Source organism: Mastigoproctus giganteus, chromosome 1 (assembly GCF_048544385.1).
Source record: "Mastigoproctus giganteus isolate SK-2022 chromosome 1, ASM4854438v1, whole genome shotgun sequence".
Lineage (NCBI taxonomy): Eukaryota > Metazoa > Arthropoda > Arachnida > Uropygi > Thelyphonidae > Mastigoproctus > Mastigoproctus giganteus.
Genome location: NC_143575.1, coordinates 144,192,981 through 144,215,685, shown reverse-complemented (window position 1 = coordinate 144,215,685; position 22,705 = coordinate 144,192,981). Strand labels below are relative to the sequence as shown.

Genomic DNA, 22,705 nt, shown 5'->3' with positions numbered 1-22,705 from the left:
AAAAAAATCCTTTGGTTTTGAATACAGCTATTCAAGAATGTGTCAAATTTGTTAACTATATAAAAGCTCGTTCCTCGAATTCCAGAATCTTTACTGCTTTATGCAAAGAATTAGGAAGCAATTATGAACATCTATTACACAGTGAAATTCGATGGTTATCAAGAGGGAATGTATTGAAACGACTAATCAAATGAAGAATGAGTACGTACTTATTGTTTTTGGAGCAACATCCTTCATCAGCAAAGGACGCAATATTCGAATTTAAAGACAGGTTTAATGATTTTAATTAGTTAATTAAGGTGTCCAACTTATTTGATATGTGATATTAAGGTGTCCTACTTATGTGAAATAAAACTTTCAGGAATATTTTCCTCCAGAAATAGATTCTGTTATTGAACTGTCGCGTGACTGAACATTAAATGACCGCTTCAATCAGGTCTCATTGATAAATTTTTGGCTAAGTTGCTGTGAAGAATATAACCATTTATTAGAAAAAGCACTAACATTTTTTATTCCATTCGTAACAACTTACAAATTTTTAACCGGATTCTCAACATTAGTTTAAAAAAAAAAAAAAAAAATGCCGCAACAGATTGGACGTCGAGACAGATTTGAGAATCAAGTTGACATATTTTCCCCCTGATTTAAAATTGCTACGTGATGGAAAACAGCATCACCTTACTCATTAAATAAATATTTATTAGCCCAAAAACAGACTCAAAAATGCCAATTTTATGCAAACTTTTGATTTGAACAAACAAAGAAATGAATTTCCTCTTTCATTTATTTATATTTACTGATGTTATAATGAATACCTAATTGCATTATTACTGGTATGTTAAATGTCCTGATGGTAGTTTCATTATTTTCCGAATCTACGAGTATAATTATTGAAAATACATTAATTTAGGAGGGCCGCGAAAAGAAAAAAAACTGCAAACACCGGTCCGCGCTTGAAAAAGTTCGGGAAACCCTGGTCTAACTCGACGCTTGCATGCCTGTAGGCGCAGTAGCGCGACTCTCTAAAATGCTGTTTTAGTTCACTTTCCGCGCGGGCCGTATAAAAATTATTCGCGGCCGTATCCGATCACGACGACTTTTAAATGTACAGTCATCCCTCGATTTGCGCGATCAGGTAAAAAAAAAAAAAAAAGTGAATCACCCTATATATATATATAGGGTGATTCACTACCAGTGCGACAAACTTGCAGGAGGTGTAGGGGGCACAAAGACGAATCGGAATCACATAGCATTGCAGGGTACGAAATGCCTTCGTCATGCGGTAGAGGACGTTGAACGGGAGGTCGCGTGAACAGCGATCCCGCTGGAAGTCAGTATTTGCGAACCGGTTCCTGAGGCAGTAGGATGGACGAGTATTCAAACGTTGAACTGGCCGACATGCACCTCGCGTATGGAGCTGCGGGCTGTAACGGGTGCGCCGCTCTGCGCTTGTGCCAGGAACGTTTCCCGCACAGGCGTGCTCCTCATCATACGATTTTCGCACGTGTGCACAGAAGGTTACGTGAGACTAATTGTTTCACGAGAGGTACCATGAATCGAGAGCGAACGACGAGACGCCAGACAATGAGGAGAATGTCCTACGTCTTGCAGAAGGCAATCCGAGTATGAGTACTCGAGCGATAGGCTAACGGTTGAGTATTTCCCAATCCACTGTATGGAGGATACTGTCAACAAACCAAATGAGTTCATATCATCTGCAACGCGTCCAATCATTGGAGCCTGCAGATTATCCACTCCGGAGGACTTTTGCTACTTTGTTTCTTCAACAGAAATGGTTCGCAAATGCTGACTTCCAGCAGGATCGCTGTTAACGCCACCTCCCGATCAACGTCCTCTACCGCATGACGAAGGCATTTCGGACCCTGCAATGCTATGTGATTTCGATTCGTCTTTGTGTCCCCTACACCTCCTGCAAGTTTGTCGCACTGGTAGTGAATCACCCTGTATACAGTATATATATTTCTTTTTTTTTTTTTTTACGAAGTTTCAAAAATATGAATGAAGAGCAGATTTTGAAAATTTATTTTTATTATTATTATTTTTTTTTGCATGATTGAAGATTTCATTGAAGAAGAAACACATTTCACATAACATAAAAATTCCACAGAATTCTAGCTGTCGGTATTATTGCAAATGCAAGATTGAGTTTTCTACCCCTTTATTGCACTAACAGAAAGGCCCAATAAATCGAAAAGTGCAAATCGTTTTTATTGTCGTGACCTCCAGAAATAGCTTTAGAGAAATATCACAAAGACATTCAAAACTGACTCTTATAACGATATAACCAAACAGAGCAATAAACGGTGGTGTGTTTTTCCGGTTATTTTGAGGAAGTTGTTTCAACTTCCTCACATTCGGGAATCTTCTTCATAAATTATCCTACGTTAGCTGTTCGGACAGAATATTTTTCCGGTTCACGCAACTTAAAGTGGCGCAACTTTTAATCGGCAAGCATTGCTTTTGCTGATTTAATAACTGGACAGTACTTATGTTAAATTAACACCTTTTGATTTAAAATGAATACTAGGAAAAAGAGTAAAACGTATTATTTTCATCAAGAGTGGGAACTAAAATACTTTTTTGTAATGGTGGAGGAAAAACGTTGCTGTTTGATTTGCAATGCTGCCGTGGCTATACCTAAAAAGGAAATTTAGAAATGCACTCCATGGTAAATACCAATCGGATTTTCCGCCGAATAATGACCTTAGAAAAAATAAATTAGAAAAACTTAAATCCAGGTTAATCGCGCAACAAAATTTCTTCATGACGCCATCATTTAAAGTGAGTAATTTCTTGCTAAAAAATGCAAATCATTTTCTGATGGTCAATTCATCAAAGACACATTTTTAGAAATAACAGATTCTCTTTTTGAAATTTTTAAGAACTAAAATGAAATTAAAAGTGCTCTTCAAGATCTGCAGTTATCTCGAAATACTGTACTGTGATGCGACGCATCGAAAAAATGAGTGAATGTGAGCGAACAATTGCGTGCCTTTTCTTTACAACTGGACGAATCTACAGATGTCAGTGATACAGCTCAATTGCTCGTTTTTATTCGTATGGTTTTCGATGATTCTGCCACTAGAGAAGAATTGCTAGGTATGGTTTCGTTAAAAGAAAGGACTAGAGGTCTTGATATCTTTAACTCATTCAAACATTTTATTGAAAAAATTAAATTACCACTATTTAAGCTCGTATCAGTAACAACAGATGGCGCTAAAGCAATGACCGGGCATCTTAACGGATTCATCGCATTGTGTCAAAAGGATGATGAATTCCCAGATTTTTTGAGTTACCGCTGCATCATCCACTAACAAGTGCCAGCAAAAGATTAAATACTAAAAGTATTATGGACATCGCTTTCGAAATCGTGAATTCCATCAGAGAACAATCTCTTCAAAGGCGACTTTTCAAAATGCAACTCGATGAAAAAGAACAAGATCTGATATTACACACAGATGAGAGGTAGCTGAGTCGGAGTAAGTTTCTACAGAGATTTAGAAATTTGGTGAATGAAATTTCAAAAAATTGTTGATCAAAGGGGAGATGATTATCAGCAGCTACAAAATACGGAGTGGTTGTGTGATCTGGCTTTTTTGGAAGATTTTACCAGAAATTAAGTGATCTGAATTTGGAATTACGTACAAGGAAAAAATAAAAATGTGGGTGATATGATTAGTAGTATTTCTGCATATAAATGTCAATTTTTGGCAATGGCCAAGGATCTCAAAGAAAAAAAAATTCGACCATTTTGAAAATATGAAAGTTCATTTGCGAAAATATCCTGTTTTTGAATTTAATAGTGAGAAATAAGTTTCTGAAATTAAGAATGTTGTGGACGATTTTGAAACCAGATTCGGTGATTTCAAAACAATTGCAGATATTGTTCAATATATTTCTTATCCATTTAATGTCAACTTAGATACGAAACAAAATTGCACAAAAAATCGCTGTGATTTTTCACATGGAGAAAATATTACTTGAAAATGAAATTATTACATTGGGAAACGATATCTTCCTAAAAGCCAGATCATCAGAAAAAGAGTTTCGGAAAAATGATTGCCGAGAAAAGTATCCAAATATAAAAAAAATGCAGTGAACTTTTAAATTCCTCTTTTGGTTCCACATATCTATGTGAATCGGCTTTTTCGTATTTGAAACAAACAAAGACGAAGAATCGCTCTGCTCTTAGGGACATGCATACAGAAGATTCTTTACGGTTGGCCATACCACAGTATATCCCCGATTTTGAAGGCTTGGCAGATGACATGAAGACACAAACTTTGCATAAATTAAAATACGTATGAATTTAAAATAAGAATTCTGAATTGTATTGAATTTTAAAATTTATAAACAACATTTTTCAATATGTGTTGATTAACTTTTTTAATCTTGTGCAATGAAATTTTTGAGATGGTAGATCGCGGCACATTTAGAAGGAAAAAAGTAGATAGCATCACAAATTAAGTTGGCCACCACTGCTCTAGAGTAACGAAGCGTTTTCTTACTCTCAGATAAATAAGGACGAACCCCAATTGCAGTTCACTCTGCTTTCTGGATCAATTCAGACGACTTCAAAGTGCTGGAAATATTTTCGTCAAAATGTATTAGGCCAAAATATTTCTGTCTAGGTCAATATGTTGACATGGCTCTTCGAGCCATGGGAATTTGCATAATTTATTTTGGAATTGTATTTATTTATTTTCAACTGGACACTGTAGATACCCGCGTACGTACATTAATTTGTGTTTAGAGAGAGATTTACCACAAATAATGAAATAAGTTTAGCTGTTATTTTCGGAATTCATATATTATATGGTACAAAGAAGGAAGAGCTTTGGACTGTTAATTCCCGACATGGCGTTATCTACTTCTATGAAATGCTGCTTCTATGAATTCCAGGATTACTTAGCGGATACATTATTTCCTCTTTGGTCTCTTATCTCGTTAAGTTTTACACAACAGGTCGCTTGAAGTACAAAAAGCATGCGACGTGACAATTCAAGAGTCAAATCGATTGATTATTCAAGTAATAATGAGACCTGTTGTACAATACGCAGTTTTTTTGCTGACAGTTCTAACAATGGCAAACGAAGTGACAGGATTCGATTTTCGTTGTGTCAGGTCAATTGCGTGCCATAGTAAGTGGATTTTTTATTATTTTTATTTTTTTTGCTACATGTTTATGGTCACTGCAGTGATGTATTGTGCTTCCACATCGACCCACTCAGTCCTCATAAGGTTGTGTCAAAGGATTGCTTGAACAAAACTTATGAGGTTTTACATTAAATTTTTAGCAATTTCGATGCTGTTTATCCTTTAAAATGGAAGAAACTTTTATGAGAAAGAGTAATGGTTGCAAATACATGCAGCAGTGAAAACTAAGATTTTATTTATCGAGATTACCTGATCCCCTTCAAACATTTTTTTTTTAAATTCTTACTCTCTTTCCCCCCCTACCCCGAGGGTTCTTTTAGTGCAAAGGCGATTGAGACCATGAAACATCATTTTGCCTTGTCTATAATCAAACTATCCGGGAAAATTCTCATACAACTGTACTTCTAGACCGAGCCCAGTTAAATCAGCCGCACTTGAAAAGGCCTCGACAAATTATTAGAATTAACAATACGGAGCGGATTCAAATCTATTAGAGGAAAAATATAATTTTGAGGGCCGCAGTACTATATACATAGAGTACTATTACATACATTTTTATTAAATTCACTGCGCCTTATACAAAAAAGACCATTTATTAATTAAAACTTCTTTATGCTCTAAAAGTATTGTGTGTATGTATATGTATATATATATATATATATATATATATATATTATACACACATTAAAAAAAATCAGAGGTCAGACCTAAGTGTTTTCGATATATATATATATATATATTTTTTTTTTTTTTTTTTGAATCGCTATTGAACAGCCAGAAATAAATAATCCAAGTGCATTTTTTCAAGGACTAACAAAAGTATGAAATTCTATGAATGCGTAATATTATTGCTACGGATATTGACAATTATTATAGTTTTTTTCTCCTTTAGTTTCAAAAACAATTTTTTAAATGTTTATAATATGGCCGAGTACTGCAATTCTAAGTTCAAATTTATCCTTTTTTTTTTAAATTTATTTAGTAAAATCATTTTTTCCCTTCTTTTTTAAAGAAAAATAGTTTAAATCTCTATGTAAATCTGGATCAGAATTAAACAAAAATAAAAACAAAAATAGAAACGCGTGTTTCTTTGTAGTAATTATTCACATTTCGAATAAATGCGCAGTCATAATAATTTGAATCAGTATTAATGGAGGCAATGTGATGCAAGAAAGCAGGTATGAATGCTTATATAGCATCAGCAAAAAAAAAAAAAAAAATTTCACACATCCATTCCCTCTAAATGTTTGTCCAGTTCCTCCTTGAATTTATTTAAGCTATCAACTTCCACAACAGCAGATGGAAGTTTGTTCAAACAATTAACCACCAGCTGGCTAAAGGCAAATTTCCACACATCTATTCTACAACTGTTTTTCCTCAATTTGAATTTATGCCCCCTCAGGTTCGTAATCTCGGCAAGCGGAAGAATCCCATCAGAATTCAGCGTGCTCAACCCATTCTAGTTCTTATGCAACTCAATCAGATCACCTCGCAGGTGCCTATTCTCCAGCTGCTGCAATTTGCAGAATTTAAGCCTTTCTTGGTAAGAGTACCCCTTCGTACCCTTCACCAGTCTTGTTGCGTTTCTCTGTACACGCTCAAGCAACTCTACATTCTAAAATGAGGCCTCCAGACCTGTAGGCCTCATTTACAAAGGAATAATCACCTCCTTTTCCCTACTAGCAAAATTCCTGTATATCATTGACAATACCCCATGACCTGCCCTGGCAGCCTGTCTGCATTGCTCAGAAAACTTCATATCTTACTGCACAATTAACCCCAGCTATTTTCATTTTCTACCACCCTAAGTGTAGTACCACACAGTTGGTACGTTTCTCTGGGGCTGAGATTTGGAAAACTTCAGTTGCCACATCTCAGCCCATCTGCCCAAATTTTCTAGATTCTGTTGCAGTAGCACACTGCCACTACTGTCATTAACAACCTTTGAATCATCTGCCAACTTCGATATTAAGCCTGATATACCTTCACCACTATCACTGATAAATATACAAAACAGTGGGCCCAACACCGAACCCTGGGGGACTCCACTAATAATATTAGTCCACGAAGAGCAGAGTACACGAGAAGCAGTATTTGCTTCTCGGCTTTAGGTACACACGTTCTATGTAAATGTCTAAACTGGTGGCGCATTTCTTCATATTGTGTAGCCCTCGCGATCATGTAAGCCTCTCTGCACAAACTTAAAGCTAGCATGTCGTGAAATATAGTTTCACATTGAGTTTTGAAAATATCAGTTTTTAGTAATATTCTATTACAGTATTCTGTATTGCTTTCGTATGATGATACATTTCATGTGTCTTCCTCAATATTTAACAATATAACCAATGCAACCATATAGCGATGTTCATAAATGTTGGACTTTCTTAATTATTATGTGTAAAAAAAAATTAAATAAAATATAAACGATCAACAAAAATGCATAATTAGTGGTAAGGAACTCTTCGTTGAGCACGCTGTCTGTAAGAATTCTTATGGCTACGAACTTCAGAAATACATCAACTTTCTAAAAGTGATAGAGCCCGAGAAACCTATGGGTAAAAAGATATCCAAAGAAGAAAAAGTTAGTCAAGAAACACTTGTCATGGTCAACCGAAGACGACAAATGAAGAATAAGATAAACATTGACATGTACAAAATTGAGTATATATACCGAGTTATGCAAAGCCATCAGAAAGAGACTCAGAGAGGACATAAGAAAATTTAATACAGGAAAAGAACAAGCATTAAGGGAAAACAAAGGACTTAAACCAGCAGTCATGAGAAGTAACACAGAAAGACAAATGATACTGGATCCGAACAACAGTGATGGTGTGTAGTTATAAATAGCAAAGAAGGCATAATTCAAATAGCGGAAGACTACTATAGAGAATTATACAAGGAGCAAGCAAAGGAATGATGCCAGCAGTTGGGAAGATGGATTACAAATTTGCAACACACACGACATACCCGACATCCTTCCTGATGAGATGGAACATGCATTGAAGACAATGAAGAAACAAAAAGCCCCGGGTGTGAAGTTACTGTAGAGTTGTTAAAATTGGGAGAAAGAGACATGACACAGAAAATAGCAAGACTTTTACAAAATACATTAGGAAAGGCGGGACCCCTAAGGAGTGGAATAATCCAATCATAATTTTGCTGCATAATAAAGGAGACAAATCAGAAATTGGAAATTATAGACCCATTAGCTTGTTCTCCCACATCTACAAGTTGTCAAGGGGCAGATTAGAAAGAATACTTGATGAGAATCAACCGAAAGAGCAAGCTGACTTTAGGACAGGATTCTCCGCTATGGATCATCTTCACGTAATAGCAAAGCTAATGGAGAAAGCAAATGAATAAAAAATAACACCATTATGCCAAGGCATAGACATCCCATACATTATGCTTTTGAAGAAAATATATGGGAATGCTACCTCCTTTATTAAACTAGACCAGGGGTGGTGAACCTTCTTAAGGGTTGGTGCCAAAATTTGCTAAATCTTTTAAAAAACTACCCTCGCGTGCCCAGAACACAAAATTGGCTAAATTGCGTGCCAAAATTGGCTAAATATTTTTTATAAAATACCCTCGCGTTTCAGAACATATAATGCTTTATTATCCTTCTTAATCGTGCCAAATCTTTCACTGCAAGATTCTTGAAATTCTCTGCTACTCACCTCTTCATTTGAAAGTTTTTGTTTATTTTGTGGTTGAGCTGACATTCTAAACAATCTGTAAAAGGCAAATAGCAATTAAAATATTTATGACAATTTATGGGTATTAATGAAGAATAATCTCCAATCTCCACACAACATACAAACCGTAATTGACAATGAATTTGTTATTTATTTTAGCTTTTATTATTTTATTTAGTTGTGTATTTTCAATCTGCTTTGATCTCTTGCAAGTCCATCAATGTAATCAACTGGAATTTGCATAATGCACACCCTTCAAGCCAAACCAGGCTGTTCCAGGGGTGCCCACTCATGTGGAAATAAAATGATAATAATAATTTCCTGGGATTTCGGCGGCTGGGTCCTAAAAAATAAAAAAATAATCGCGGTAGTATTTTTGCGTTAAGAGACAGTATGTGGGGTTTGTTCGCTAAACTGAACGTGGGGTTGAGCGCTAAGATTATAAGTTCTGGAGGCCTAATGGGTCGGGCAATAAATCTGGTGTTAATTGAAATTTGCATATGTAGGGCTTTTATTATTTTATTTAGTTGTGGTATTAATGAAGCCACCCCCTCTTTCCCTCTAGTGGGGCATGCCCATGCCCCACTGCATTCAGGAGTCATGATGTTTAGGTAGGTGGTAGACGTCAGAGTGCCTGGCACATGGATGACTGGACCCAGGGTATCCCAGCAGAACGTCGTCAAAAGCTGACACCGGCTTCTTTTCGTACCACGGTGCATCCAGGCACCATCACTTTCCAAGGTAAACGACGCAGATGTACCTGGCTGTCCACATGGTGCAACAGTAAATGTGATTAAACGGACCAGACGACCTTCTTTCAATCATTCAAGGTCCAGTTTCGATACTCGCATGCCCTGTGGCGACCTGTGGCTACGCAGTCCCATTTTCAGCAGGGTTCGCTGTACTCTGTGTTGTGACACATTACTCCCGTCACCAGCATCCCAATTACCGGCGAGCTGTGCCACAGTTGCCACTTACCATCCGGAAGTGCCTTCACACATCTCGAGCATCGATGAACCGTGGTCGTTCAACACCTTGCCGGCGGTTCATGGGTTTTCCATCCTCGGACCACTTTCTGTAGGATTAACCACGGCTGACTGCGAGCATCCCACCAGCCGTGCCGTTTCAGATATGCTCTGACCCAGTCGTCTGGCCACTACAATTTGGCTTTTCTAAAACTCGCTTAAGTCCGCTGCCTTTCCCATCTGAAGAACAAGAGTAACACCGATTACTGAGCACAGTGTCAGATGATTTTTATACCGTGTCCCGATCCGCGCTATAGTTCACCTGCAGTTGCTTCGATTTTCATAACGACTCGCTGGTCATAATGTTTTGGCTCATCGATGTATATCTCACATACGTTTACCAGTCACTTATGTTCTGATGGTGGTTTAATGGCACATAGGCTGCTATGGCTATAATGCTTATGTTCTGAATAAACGTGTGAAACATACGAATTTTTTTTTCTTAATTTCGTTTCATAATTTCGTCAGTACGTCTCACCACTCCTACTTCAAACAAATCATTGCACGAAGTTTGAAATTTCCTTGGGACGCTGTGAATTCTGTGTGCCAAAACATTTGTACGCGTGCCATGGGTTCGCCACTCCTGGACTAGACAAAAACAGCAGCAAATTTAAAATTGATAAAAGAGTTCGACAAGGAGACACTATCTCCGAAGTCGTTTACTGCTCCTCTTGAGGAAGTTTCCAGAAGATTGGACTGGTCGTAGAAAGGAGTAAATGTAAATGGGGAGCACCTAAACTATTTACAGATAACACTGTGATCATAAGCCAGTATCCCGAAGAATTAGAGGAAAACCTTAATCAGTTATGCAGAGTTAGTATTTCGAACAAAAAATGAATAGGGCTAAAACAAAAGTAATGATGAACAAGTATACCACAGGAAGGAATGTATCGTTCAAAGAGTAGAAATTGAAAATGTGGATTCATACACTTATACTGGAGTGCCACAAAGGAGATTATGCAGGCGAAGGCTGATTACGAGAAATCCTTGCCACAGGATGCAAAGAAAAACAACAAAGACTTATTTTCTTATGGAAACTCTAGAAGAAAGTAAACTCTAGAAGATAGTTGAAAAACTGAATGAGTATTCTGCATCAACTTTCACACATGGGGAATTTTGTAAGGAAGGGAAGGACAGAAGCTTAGTAAAGTCTTAACAGGGAGCTAAATGTTTTGTAATAACGGAAAGCAAAGTGAAGGAGAAATTGTTATAGTTAAACATACAAAAGGCACCTGGGGCGGATTAAATCTATCCAGTTATATTGCAGGAGGCAGCAAGTAAAGTAAGCAAACCCTTAGCCATAATTATGAGAGCATCCTTAGATTCAGGGGAGGTCCCCATGGACTGGAGATGTGCAAATGTATCTCCAATTCACAAAGGGGGGGGGGTTCAAAGGGTGGGACAAATAATTATAGACCTGTTAGTTTAACTTCTGTTCCGGAAAAAATAATGGAGTCACTGATTAAAGAAGTGATGCATGATCACGTAGACAAAGCTGCAGTAATAATTCAAGACACAGCATGGATTTGTTAAAGGGAAGTCTTGTCTGATCAATTTGATTGCATACTACTATGTGGACAAAACAAAACAACTGGATGAAAAATATAATTTTGATATCATATACTTGAATTTCAGGAAAGCTTTTGATACTGTTACACATGGAAGACTGCTGTACAAATTGGACTGGTACGGCATTAAGAGCAAGTTGCTCTCAAGACGGCAGAGAGTGTTCATAAATGGACACTGCTCTAAGTGGACTAATGTTATTCGCGGAGTCGGTGCTGGGCCCATTGTTCTTTTGTGTATTTATCAATGATAAATATGTATATCAGGCTTAATGTCTAAATTTGCATTTGATACAAACGTTGGCACTGTTTTTAATGACAGTGAAGACAGTATGCCACTGCAATAGAATCTAGAAAAGTTTCATACTCCACCTTCCTCAGGAAGGTGGAGAATAAAAAAGAACTGAGGGTAATTGTGCAGTCAGATATGAAGTTCTCTGAGCAGTGCAGAGCAAGTCATGGAGTTTTGTCAATGATATATAGGAATTTGTCTATCAGATACAAGGAGGTGTTTATCCCTTTGTATAAGGCAATGGTCAGGCCATACCTTGAGTACTGCTTACAGGTCTGGAGACCTCATTTTAGGAAGGATGTAGAGTTCCTAGAACTCTACATCCCTCCGAGTATATAGAAGGGCAACATGGTTGTGAGAGGAACAAAATGGTGCTATTACCAAGAGAGGCTTAAGTGCTGCAAGTTTCAGCATCTGGAGACTAGGCACTTGCGATGTGATCTGATTGGTGTGTATAAGGCCTTGAATGGTTTGAGCAGGCTCAATGCTGATGGGATACTTCCGCTTTGTCAGATTAAAAACCTGAGGGGGCTAGATTCAAATTGAGGAAAGACAAATTGTAGAATGTGCGGAAGTTTGCCTTTAGCCAATGGGTAGTTGATTGCTGGAACAGGCTTTCATCTGTTATTGTGGAAGTTGATAGCTTAAACAAATTTAAGGCTGAACTAGACAAACATTTGGAGTGACCAATGATGGGTGAAATAAGGTTTTTTTTTTTGGCCGATGCTGTATAAGCTTGCTTTCTTGTATTATATGCCTCAACTAATGCTAATGATAAGTCATTAGTTGAAACAATGATAAAATGCTGGATGTCAAGAGAAGAAGAAATTTCGGATGGATAACATTCAGGAAATATAAATAAATAAATAAATAAATAAATAAATCTTTATTATGAAGTAGAATTACAGCACAATATCCCATCACGGCGACGAGCGCCAGGGGGTTCACATATAGATAACATAAGTACAAATTCAAATGGCTACAAAATATAGCGAACACATACAAAAGGCTACAAAATACAGATTACAAATGCAAAAAGAAATACAAATACATCATAAAAACAAGGAGCTGAACACAAATAAAGAAAAACAAATACAACTTGGCAGTGATTCAGGTTTCAAGAGCTTTGATAAAGTTGTGTCTGTCCTTTTTACTTATTATGGTGTCGATGTCGGCGTCCACACGGTTGAGGGCAGCGAGCATCTGCTTGGGCAGAAATCTTTCGGTGAGTACAAGCCTGTTGTGGTGAGCCACAAGTGCTGGTACCGACCTTAGGCTTGGCTGTGGAATCCTCCAAGAGCAAGCATTCCAAGTATTTGGAGATGATATTTGGCCTGAGATGAGTTTGGCTGTGGAGACCAGCCTCTTTTCAACGATCAGGAACTTCAACCTCGGGATGTCGAGTGCTTGTGCCGTCATGGAAGTTGTTGTAGCGGGAGGTAGCCGAAGCTTGTTATTCGCCCATTTCAGTAGCCAGTATTCAGCAGTGTACACCCGCTTAAGGTTTGTATGTGCAGCAGAGGCCCATATTTCTGCACCATAGAGAATGGCAGGGTAGACGGTGGAGGTGATGAACCTTTTAACAGTGGCAGGATGTCGGACGTGTAGCAGCTGCTGCTTTGAGATCCACCGTAGACGAGAAAATCTGGTACTGAGTTTGTCGATCTGGTTGACAAAGGACATCTTTTGGTCGAACAGAACGCCAAGGTCTGTGTGCGAGGGTACGTTTGGTATTCGCACCCCTGCGAGTGAAACGTTGAGTACTGTCGGCATGGATTTAAGGGAGAATATAACCTGAGCAGACTTCAGAGGGTTGATTTTTAGATTGAAGTTTGCCAGGTACAATTCTAGATCCTTAAGTTGGGAATTGATCCTGTTGCTGAGCTGGGCGGGATTGTCGCCAGGGTTAATTGGAGTCAGCAGTTTGAAGTCATCGGCATAGCATAGGAGACTATGCCGATGACTTCAAATTGAGGCAATAATTCGTTGAGGCAATAATGGGCACGATGATGGCTGTGAACAGGACACCAGACAGGACACCCCCCTGCGGTACTCCAGCAGTAATGTCGCAGGATAGGGTATGTTGCTGCCGATGGAGAATAAGTGTGACTGAGAAGTGATTCCAAAAAGCACAGCATATCACCTCGAATGTGAAAATTCTCCCTAAGTAGGAGGAGCAAGGCCGGAATCGACACGGCATCAAAGGCTGCGCTTATGTCGAGGTATGTGGTTGCTAGCTCAGCTCTTTGTTCGAATGCTGAGAGAATGCGTTCTGTGGTGGCGGCCAAGTTAGTGATTGATGATTTTCCTGCGATAGCATAGTGGATTTCAGGTGGTTTCGTCTGGAGGATTTGTTGAGTGATTGTGGGTAGCAAAGCCTTTTCAAGAGTTTTTAACAGACAAGAGGCAACTGATATGGGTCTGAACTGGCTGACGTTTGTGGCAAATTGGTTTTTGGGGATGGGTACACTCTGTATTTATTCCACTGGGGTGGGAAATAATGCTCAGCGAGGCATCTGTTGTAGATCGAGAGAAGAGGGTCTATGATGAATGTGCTTAAGCATTTGATCATAAATTGTGGAATTCCATCCTCCCCAACAGTGGCTGTTGTGGGAAGGGAATTGATGGCACGTATGAGCTCCTGTTCCGTGATCTGGATAGTCCCTAGGACATCCGAAGGGTTTTCATAGTCAGGCTGGACAACTGTAGATGGGACTGTGGTTGTATTTGAAAATCTGGCGATGTATTTGAGCCATTCTTGAGGATGAAGCATGTGATTGAATCCACCATGTGGGGCAGCATAGAATGGCTTTCCTTTCCTCAGAGTGCGGTTAAGGTTCACTTGGATTGCGTCAGCTTTCTTTCGATTAAAGTGGGCCCTGGCACGGGAAAAGGCGATTCTGTCTTTACTGTCATTCGTATGCTTCCATTTCTTATGTAGGACTTGTTTCATTTTGAAGCTGTTGTTAAGATCAGCAGTCCACCACGATCTGGTACATATAGTCACATACTGAGGAGCAATATCCCAATTTGTCTGAAACGTAAAATAATGTACCACACTGAAAGGACAGAATTCTTGGGATATCTCGTACCTGGAGAACGCGACGCTGTCACACCTCTTCCCAGTGTACGAATCCACCGCTTGGTAGGTATATGCAGTGATGCAGGGCCACTGCATTCACGTAGATGGAAATTCGATGTCAGTATGGATAAACGTTGTGAGTTAATCAAATTTGAAAGAGGGTTGATAGTGGGTGCCCGACGCATTGGTCACTATCGCGGAGGTGGTACAGAAATTGCACTATCCCCCGTTAGAATGTATCCAGAGTGCATCGGGAATACGCCATTTCCACTATGGGCCGAGAAAGGTGGCGGATAAACGTTGCCATTTACATCTGTCTCGCATTGTTTCATCCAACCGGAGAGCGACAGTGGCACAAATCACCGCCGACTTCAACGAGGGAGGCGCCAAAAACGTCTCCACCAAGACCATCAAGCGATCATTAGCTGCAATAGGTTATAGGTGCCGCTGACCGACCAGATTACCATTGCTAACACCACAACACAGGACTCTACGACATAACTGAGTGAAACTCACTGGACCTTGGATGATTGGAGACGGGTCTCCTGGTTCGATGAGTCCTGTTTCCAGTTATTTCGAGCGGACGGGAGGGTGCGTATCTGGCAGAAACCGCACGAAACTATGCACTCGTCATGTCAACAAGGAACTATTCAGGCAGGTGGACGGTTGGTAATCGTCTGGGGTGTTTTCAACTGGCACACGTTGGGACCTCTGGTACGTCTAGATGATCTCTGAATGGTCCAGTTACGTGTCCATCCTTGCAGATCTGCATCCCTTCATGCCGACCGGGCTAGCCGAGTGGGTAAAGTACCTGCCCGGCAACCCAAAGGTCGCGGGTTCGATTCCCGCCTCGGGCTTGGATCAAAGTACTGCAAAAACCTTGGGAGGTGCAATATGGTCACAGAAGCCGATGCGCCAACAACTACTAAATCAAATCAAATCAAATCAAATCATCCCTTCATGTTCATCGTGCACCCACAGGGCAATGGACTCTTCCGCCTCAGTCAGTGTTAGTCAGATGGCCGTGCAACAATGTGTGTTGTGGTACACTTACTATACAAGGTCATCGAAAAAGGTACCGACGTACGTCGGTATTGGCGTTGCATTGTTATGACAGATTTTAATCCAACGTATCACAACACACACAGCTTTCTGTTGCACGGCCATCTTAGTGACACTGACCAAGGCGGTGCGCGTAGGAGTCATTCTGCGCACACTCACGGCGCAGCTAAGGTCATTGTTTAGGTGTCAAATAAAACTTAGTGAGTTACCACGCTGTTTGCTGCTACGATCACAGCAATTGATCAAATATTTCTGAAGATAATTAGAAAGGAAATCACGGACACCTTTTTCGATGACCTTGTATAATTATTAACTTGCAGTATCATCATGAGAATTACCTACAGAAACTGCTCCGATCTGTGATCATGCTGGAGTATATAACCGGAGCAATTTTTTATTTGAATGATCCATTCTGAATGAATTGTTGGGGAACATCAGGAGAGGAGGCTTGGTGGTGGAATGAGGAAGTGCAATCTGTGATAAAACAAAAGATGAAGAAAAGATGGGATTTAACAGGTAGCCAGGAAGATAAAGAAGCATATAAATTAGCAAATAAGGAGGCAAAAAGGGCTGTGGCAATAGCAAAGGCGAAGGCAGTGGACGAGGCCTACGGGGAACTGGAAAGGAAAGATGGGGACAGCCAAAGCAAGAGACAAGGCAAAGGACTTCTCATCAATAAAACAGATAAAAGATGAGAGGGGGAGTGGTGATACAGGACCAGGAGAGGGAGGAAAGGTGGAAAGACTATTTTAAGAAGTTATTAAATGAGGAAAACCCAAGAGCATTATGCGAGGATGGAGAGACGAATGAAAGAGTAGTGGAAGGCATAAGCAGGAAAGAAATGGAAAGTGCACTAAGAAAAATGAAGAGGGGGAAAGCAGTAGGTGCTGATCAGATACCAGTAGAGGTATAGAGAAGTATGGGCGAAGAAGGGATCGATACCTTATGGGACCTTATGGAAAAACTGTGGCAGCAGGAGAGGATACCAGATGAGTGGAGGGAAAGTATACTTGTGCCAATCTATAAAGGAAAGGGTGATGTGCAGGAATGTGGGAACTACAGGGGAATAAAGTTGATGTCTCATTCGATTAAGATCTGGGAAAGAATTGTGGAAGGAAGGATAAGGCAGGAGACAGAAATAGAAGAGGAACAGTTCGGTTTCATGCCGGGAAGAGGAACAACAGATGCGATCTTTGCTTTAAGGCAGGTGATGAAAAAGTACAGGGAGATGCAAGTAGAGTTGCACATGGCGTTCGTAGACCTGGAAAAAGCACTGATAGAGTGCCCAGACAAGAGGTATGGAGATGCATGAGGGAGAAGGGTGCATCAGAAAAGTGCGTAAGGCTTGCGAAGGAAATGTACGAGAGAGTGGTGACTCAGGTTAAGAGTAGTGTAGGTATGATTGAGGGGTTCTCTGTAGTAGTTGGACTGCACCAGGGATCAGCTCTCAGCCCATATCTGTTCGATCTGGTAATGGATATGTTGGTGAGAGACGTGAAGAGCACCATGGAGTACTCTGTTCGCGGACTATATTGTACTGTGCGAACCATCCCAAGGAAAGGTAGAGAAGAAATTGGAGGAAATGCGTAATCGCCCTTCCTCGTAATCGCCCATGTCTCAGCACCGTACGGTGCTGAGACATGGGCGATTACGAGGAAGTGGCGGAGATGAGGATGCTAAGATGGGTGTGTGGTGTGACGAGGAAAGACAGGATAAGAAATGACTACATTAGAGGTACGGGTAAGGTGGGCCTCTGAGTAAAAAAATGCAGGAATGTTGAGGTGGCTTGGACATGTGGAACGAAGAAGTGAGGAATATGTGGGGAAGAGGTGCGAAAAGTTAGAGGTGATAGGGAAGAAGAAGAGGGGGAGACCTAAGCTGAGATGGAAGGACAAGGTGGCAGAGGATTTAAAAGAGGAAGCCCAGGATAGGGAGGAATGGAGGAAAAGAATCAAGGATGAAAATGCCGACCCCATATAAACGTGGGAAAAAGATAAAGAAGAAGATTCTGAATGATAACGGTCCAGGGCTTTCTTTTTAAACCCCTGCTGTACGCAATAGTAAAATGAACAGATACCGTTTCATTTTAATAAAATGAAATGGATTGTGTTTGACGATAATCTAAATGTCACAAAATTATCATTCTAATGCAAAAAAAAAAAAACAAAGTTAAACATTAAAAACAAACGTTAAAGTATAATAAGTGAAAATTAACGATAAGTTATATACTACTATACTATAATTCTCGAATGTCATATGCTATCTTATTTTTTAAATATGGTAGCGTAAGACAAATGCTTTCAAAACGATAATTTCTGTACAAATTAGAATTTGATTCTTGTATTTACTTCTGTAGGATGCTTTTTGTTTGTTGAATATTGATTTTAAGTCGATATTTATAGAATACGATGCATAATTTTGGAAAAAAAAAATAGTACAGAGAATCAATGGAAACAAATAATGGTTCTATGAAAAAAAATTTTGAGCGATGACGATTTAGAATGAAATTTCAGTACAAAGAAATCATGTGAGCAAAAACATACAGTAGTACTGGGAACCCGGGTGCTTTATTGGTATTGGTGTTCCACTTTCCGGTTTATTCTATTTATTATAATCAAATTGAAATTTTAAAATCTCACCCCTGGAACAGCACAGTTCTAGAAGAGAAAAAGGTATTCAAACAAATTCAGGTAATATGATTATCACGAAACCAAGAATCAAACAGACGATACCGGACAAAGATTTCAGCTTAATATGCATTACTCGAATATGCTGGATCAGTTGTCTTTGTCTTCTCACAGCAGTTTTCTACTAATTTTCATAGCATTGAAGAAATTGAGCATTGTAAGGTGATTGACAAGGTGATCAAATTTGGCATGCAGTGGGGTATGCTGATGAACATTTGAACAAGGGTTTTGCCAGTATCATTGGCAATAGCAGTTTCCCTGAACCTGGTGATATGGGTCAAAGTAATGCTTGCACTCGGCTCATGAATTCTTGTTTGTTGCCACAGTAGCCGATGTTCATAAGATGTTCTGAGGGTAGCAATGTTTCAAATGAGAGGGAGGATAAAGCTTGAAATACAAACCTAAATAACTTCAAGGGGTGTGTCAGGGTAGTAAACTATAGAAGATTACTTAGTCTCAACTGTGTCTACAGTAAGGTCAGGAGTGTTGTCAATAAAATGGTTGGATTTGAACTCCTGATTAGGACAACTAATGCTGATATAACAGGGCTAACAGAAACGTGGTGTAACCCGGAAATTGGTGATGGCAAGTTCCACTATGGTATGTATAACATATTTAGAAGAGTTGGAGAGGTCATGCTTCTTATCAAAAGCAGCCAGGGTGCGAAAAGAGCTTTTGCTTAGTCTGAAGTTACGTCTGCTAGCATAGGATCTGGGTAGTGTAAGTTAGATGGAAGTACACAAACAATGAGTGGGTGTGATCTACAGACCAGAAGATTGTGAAGAATATGACGAGTCTTTACATGCAGATGAAATGGGCCAGCAAGCGTGAATATCTTATTATGGATGACGTTAATCAGCCCCAGATTGATTAGTATAAGTGGGAGGGGAAACTCAGGATGGGGAAAAACCTTTTTAAATAACCTAGACGATTATTATTTGTAGCAGCATGTTAGAGAATGTATTAGGGTTCAGAATATTCTTGATCTCATCATTAATAACGAATCAGATGACATTACAGGGAAAAAATACAGGAACTATCGTCAGGAAATGATCATGCAATTGTCAGTTGGAAGATGAAGAGAGATGTTGCAGCAGTAAAAGGCAAGGGTTTTAACTTCAAAAGACAGGATTTTTAATATTAGTAGAGGAATATGATGCAAGAAAGGAAGCTTATACAGCATCAGCCAAAAAAAAAAAAAAAAAAAAAAATCATGCTTCCCATTTCACCCATCCATTGGCTCCAAGAGTTTGTCGGCGCCTCGGTAGCCAGGTGGGAAGGAGCAGCAGTGCGTAGCACACGCTTCTTGATTAGACCGGGGTTCGAGCCCGTCACCACCAAATACGGAGGATGTGGAAAGGTCAGGGAATGACCACCGTATATCCCGGAGCAATATGGCCTTAGTTGCTAATGCTCCTAAAAACCAAATAACAACAACAAACAAGAGTTTGTCCAGTTCCTCCTTGAGTTTATTTAAGCTATCAACTTCCACGACGACAGATAAAAGTTGGTTCCAACTATCAACTACCCACCGGCTAAAGACAAATTTCCGCACATCTATTCTACAACTGTCTTTTCTCAATTTGAAAATATGTCGGCTTAGGTTCGTAATCTGAGCAAGAGGAAGAATCCCATCAGAATGAGGTGTATAAGACTTTGAATGGTTTGAGCCTGCTCAAACTATTCAGTCTTATACACCTCAATCAAATCACTCGCAAATGCCTAGTCACCAGACACTGTAATTTGCAAATCTTAAGCCTTTCTTCGTAAGAGCAACCCTTTGATCCATTCACTAATCTTGTTTCCCTTCTCGGTACTCGTTCCAGCAGATCCTTCCTAAAATGAGGCAGCCAGACCTGTATACAGTACTCAAGGTGTAGCCTGACCATCGCCTTATACAAAGAGATAATCACCTCCTTATCCCTGCTAGCAAAATTCCTGTATATCACTGACAAGACCCCATGACCTGCTCTGGCAGCACTGCTCAGAAAACCTCATATCTGACTGCGCAATTACTCCCAGGTCTTTTTCATTCTCCATTACCTTGAGTGCAGTACCACAAAGCTGGTAAGTTTCTTTGGGGTTACTGCTACCCTTATACAGTACTTTTCATTTGTCAATGTTAAATTTCAGTTGCTACTTCTCAGCACATCTTCCCAACTTTTCTAGATTCCGTTGCAGTAGCATAATGTCATTAACAATCCTGCCAACCTTTGTATCATATGCAAACTTGGTCTTTAAACCTGATATAACTTCATCAATATCATTGATAAATATACAAAACAACAATGGGACTTCACTAATAACATTAATTCACGAAGAGCAGTGTCCATTGATTACCCCTCTCTGTCTTCTCTCACTCAACTAGTTTTATCCATTGTAGCAACTTGCCCTTAATGCCATACTGCTCCAATTTGTACAGTAATCTTCCATGTGGAACAGTATCAAAGCTTTCCTGAAATCCAAGTATATAATATCAAAATTGTTTTTTGCATCCAGTTTCTTTGTGACCACATCATAATATCCAATCAAATTGGTCAAACAAGACTTCCCCTTAATAAACCCATGCTGTGTCTGAATTATTACTGCAATCTTAATTATTAACGCACATAACACGTCCGAAGAAGCAACGCTTCTTCAGGAACTTGGGGAAAATCAACCCACAAATAAATTATACATTTGGTAGGGTTGAATTAAAAACAGTGGAGGAGGGAAGGGATCTGGGAGTTACAATATGGGCAGATATGAAATTTTCTGAACAGCGTAAACATGCATCCAGGAAAGCCCATAGTATCCTATCAATGATTTATCGAACATTATCCTGTAGAGATAGGGAGGCCATAATCCCACTGTATAAGGCAATTGTAAGACCACTTGGAATACTGTGTTCAAGTACGGAGACCTCGTCTGACAAAAGACATTGAGCTTCTTGAGGGGATCCAAAGACATACAATTCGAATGGTGAGATCGGCAGAAGAACGACTGTATTCGGAAAGACTCCGGTTATGTGGGCTACAGAGCTTAGCACCTCAAGGTGACCTGATTGTGGTTTACAAGCGATTAGTAAAACGAATGAAGGTGGAATTTTCAATGTTATAAAGAATTCCAGAACTAGGAAACAAATTCAAATTACAGGGGTTCAGGTTTAGATCAGATTGTAGGAAGTTTTCTTTTAGCCAGCGAGTCGTTGATTGCTGGAACATGCTGCCCTTGCAGGTAATTGAGGCTGCCAGTTTGAATAAATTCAAAGATCAACTGGATACTACCTGTGCGAGGAGGAAAGCATATAATTTGTGTTTTCTTATCTACTTTTTTTTTTTCTCAGTGGAGTAAAAGCCTGTGGCTTCCTTGCACTATATGGCGAATACTATTAACTCTGATAGGGTGTTCTACTCTATCGGAAGATATCCACAATGTTGATTTTAGGTGTATCCAGTTTCCCAGTCAGCACCCCACCACAGGTACAGTTCCACGGTAGAATTCTCAGCTTCAGAGCCTTCAAAAGGATGTCCAAAATAAAAGGAAGGCCTTCCAGAGGGCCAGACGCTCATGGCCTGCCCCAGAGGTAAATGCGCTACGCGAAATTTACAAAGAGGCAAGGAACCTATACACCTCACTTATCTGTCGTAGTAAACAGCAATCTTGGGAGAATCTAGTCACAACTACAGGGAACTCTGACCCCTGGGGGATGGTCTACAAGGTGACCACAAACAAACTCCCCAGTGGGGAGGTGTTGGCAGCTACCAGGACTTCACAAGGCAGAGTCACAAACTCATGGGAGGCGTCAGTTAACAACATCCTTGACGTAACCTTTCACCCAAATGCTGACCCGCGAACGCCAGAACAATTCCGGATGTGCCAGGAGAACGACCAATACCAAACGGATGAAAAGGAACGGGCTTTTTCTCTGGAAGAACTCCAAGCAGCCGCATACCGTATCAAAGGAAAAAAATGCCCGGGTCCGGATCTCCTGGAGCCGGAGATCGTGTTGAAGGTTGTTGAGATAGCCCCAGACATACTCCTAAACTTCTATAATCTATGCCTCAGGACTGGAACTTTCCCCAAAGAGTGGAAGGGGGGCAACGTAAAACCAATTATCAAAAATGCTAACAAGCC

The 22,705-nt window shown here is 39.8% G+C and overlaps 1 protein-coding gene across 1 annotated transcript in view; it reads left to right on the top strand.

The window, feature by feature from the left end:
- The first annotated feature begins 4,984 nt into the window (after positions 1-4,984).
- Positions 4,985-22,705, top strand: part of LOC150091175 (uncharacterized) — a 97,759-nt gene continuing 80,038 nt past the window's right edge. Inside the window, exon 1 of the mRNA XM_090382478.1 lies at positions 4,985-5,162. Within this exon, the coding sequence (XP_090238604.1) occupies positions 5,057-5,162 (106 nt within the window). The 5' untranslated portion in view covers positions 4,985-5,056. The remainder of the gene's footprint in view (positions 5,163-22,705) is intronic.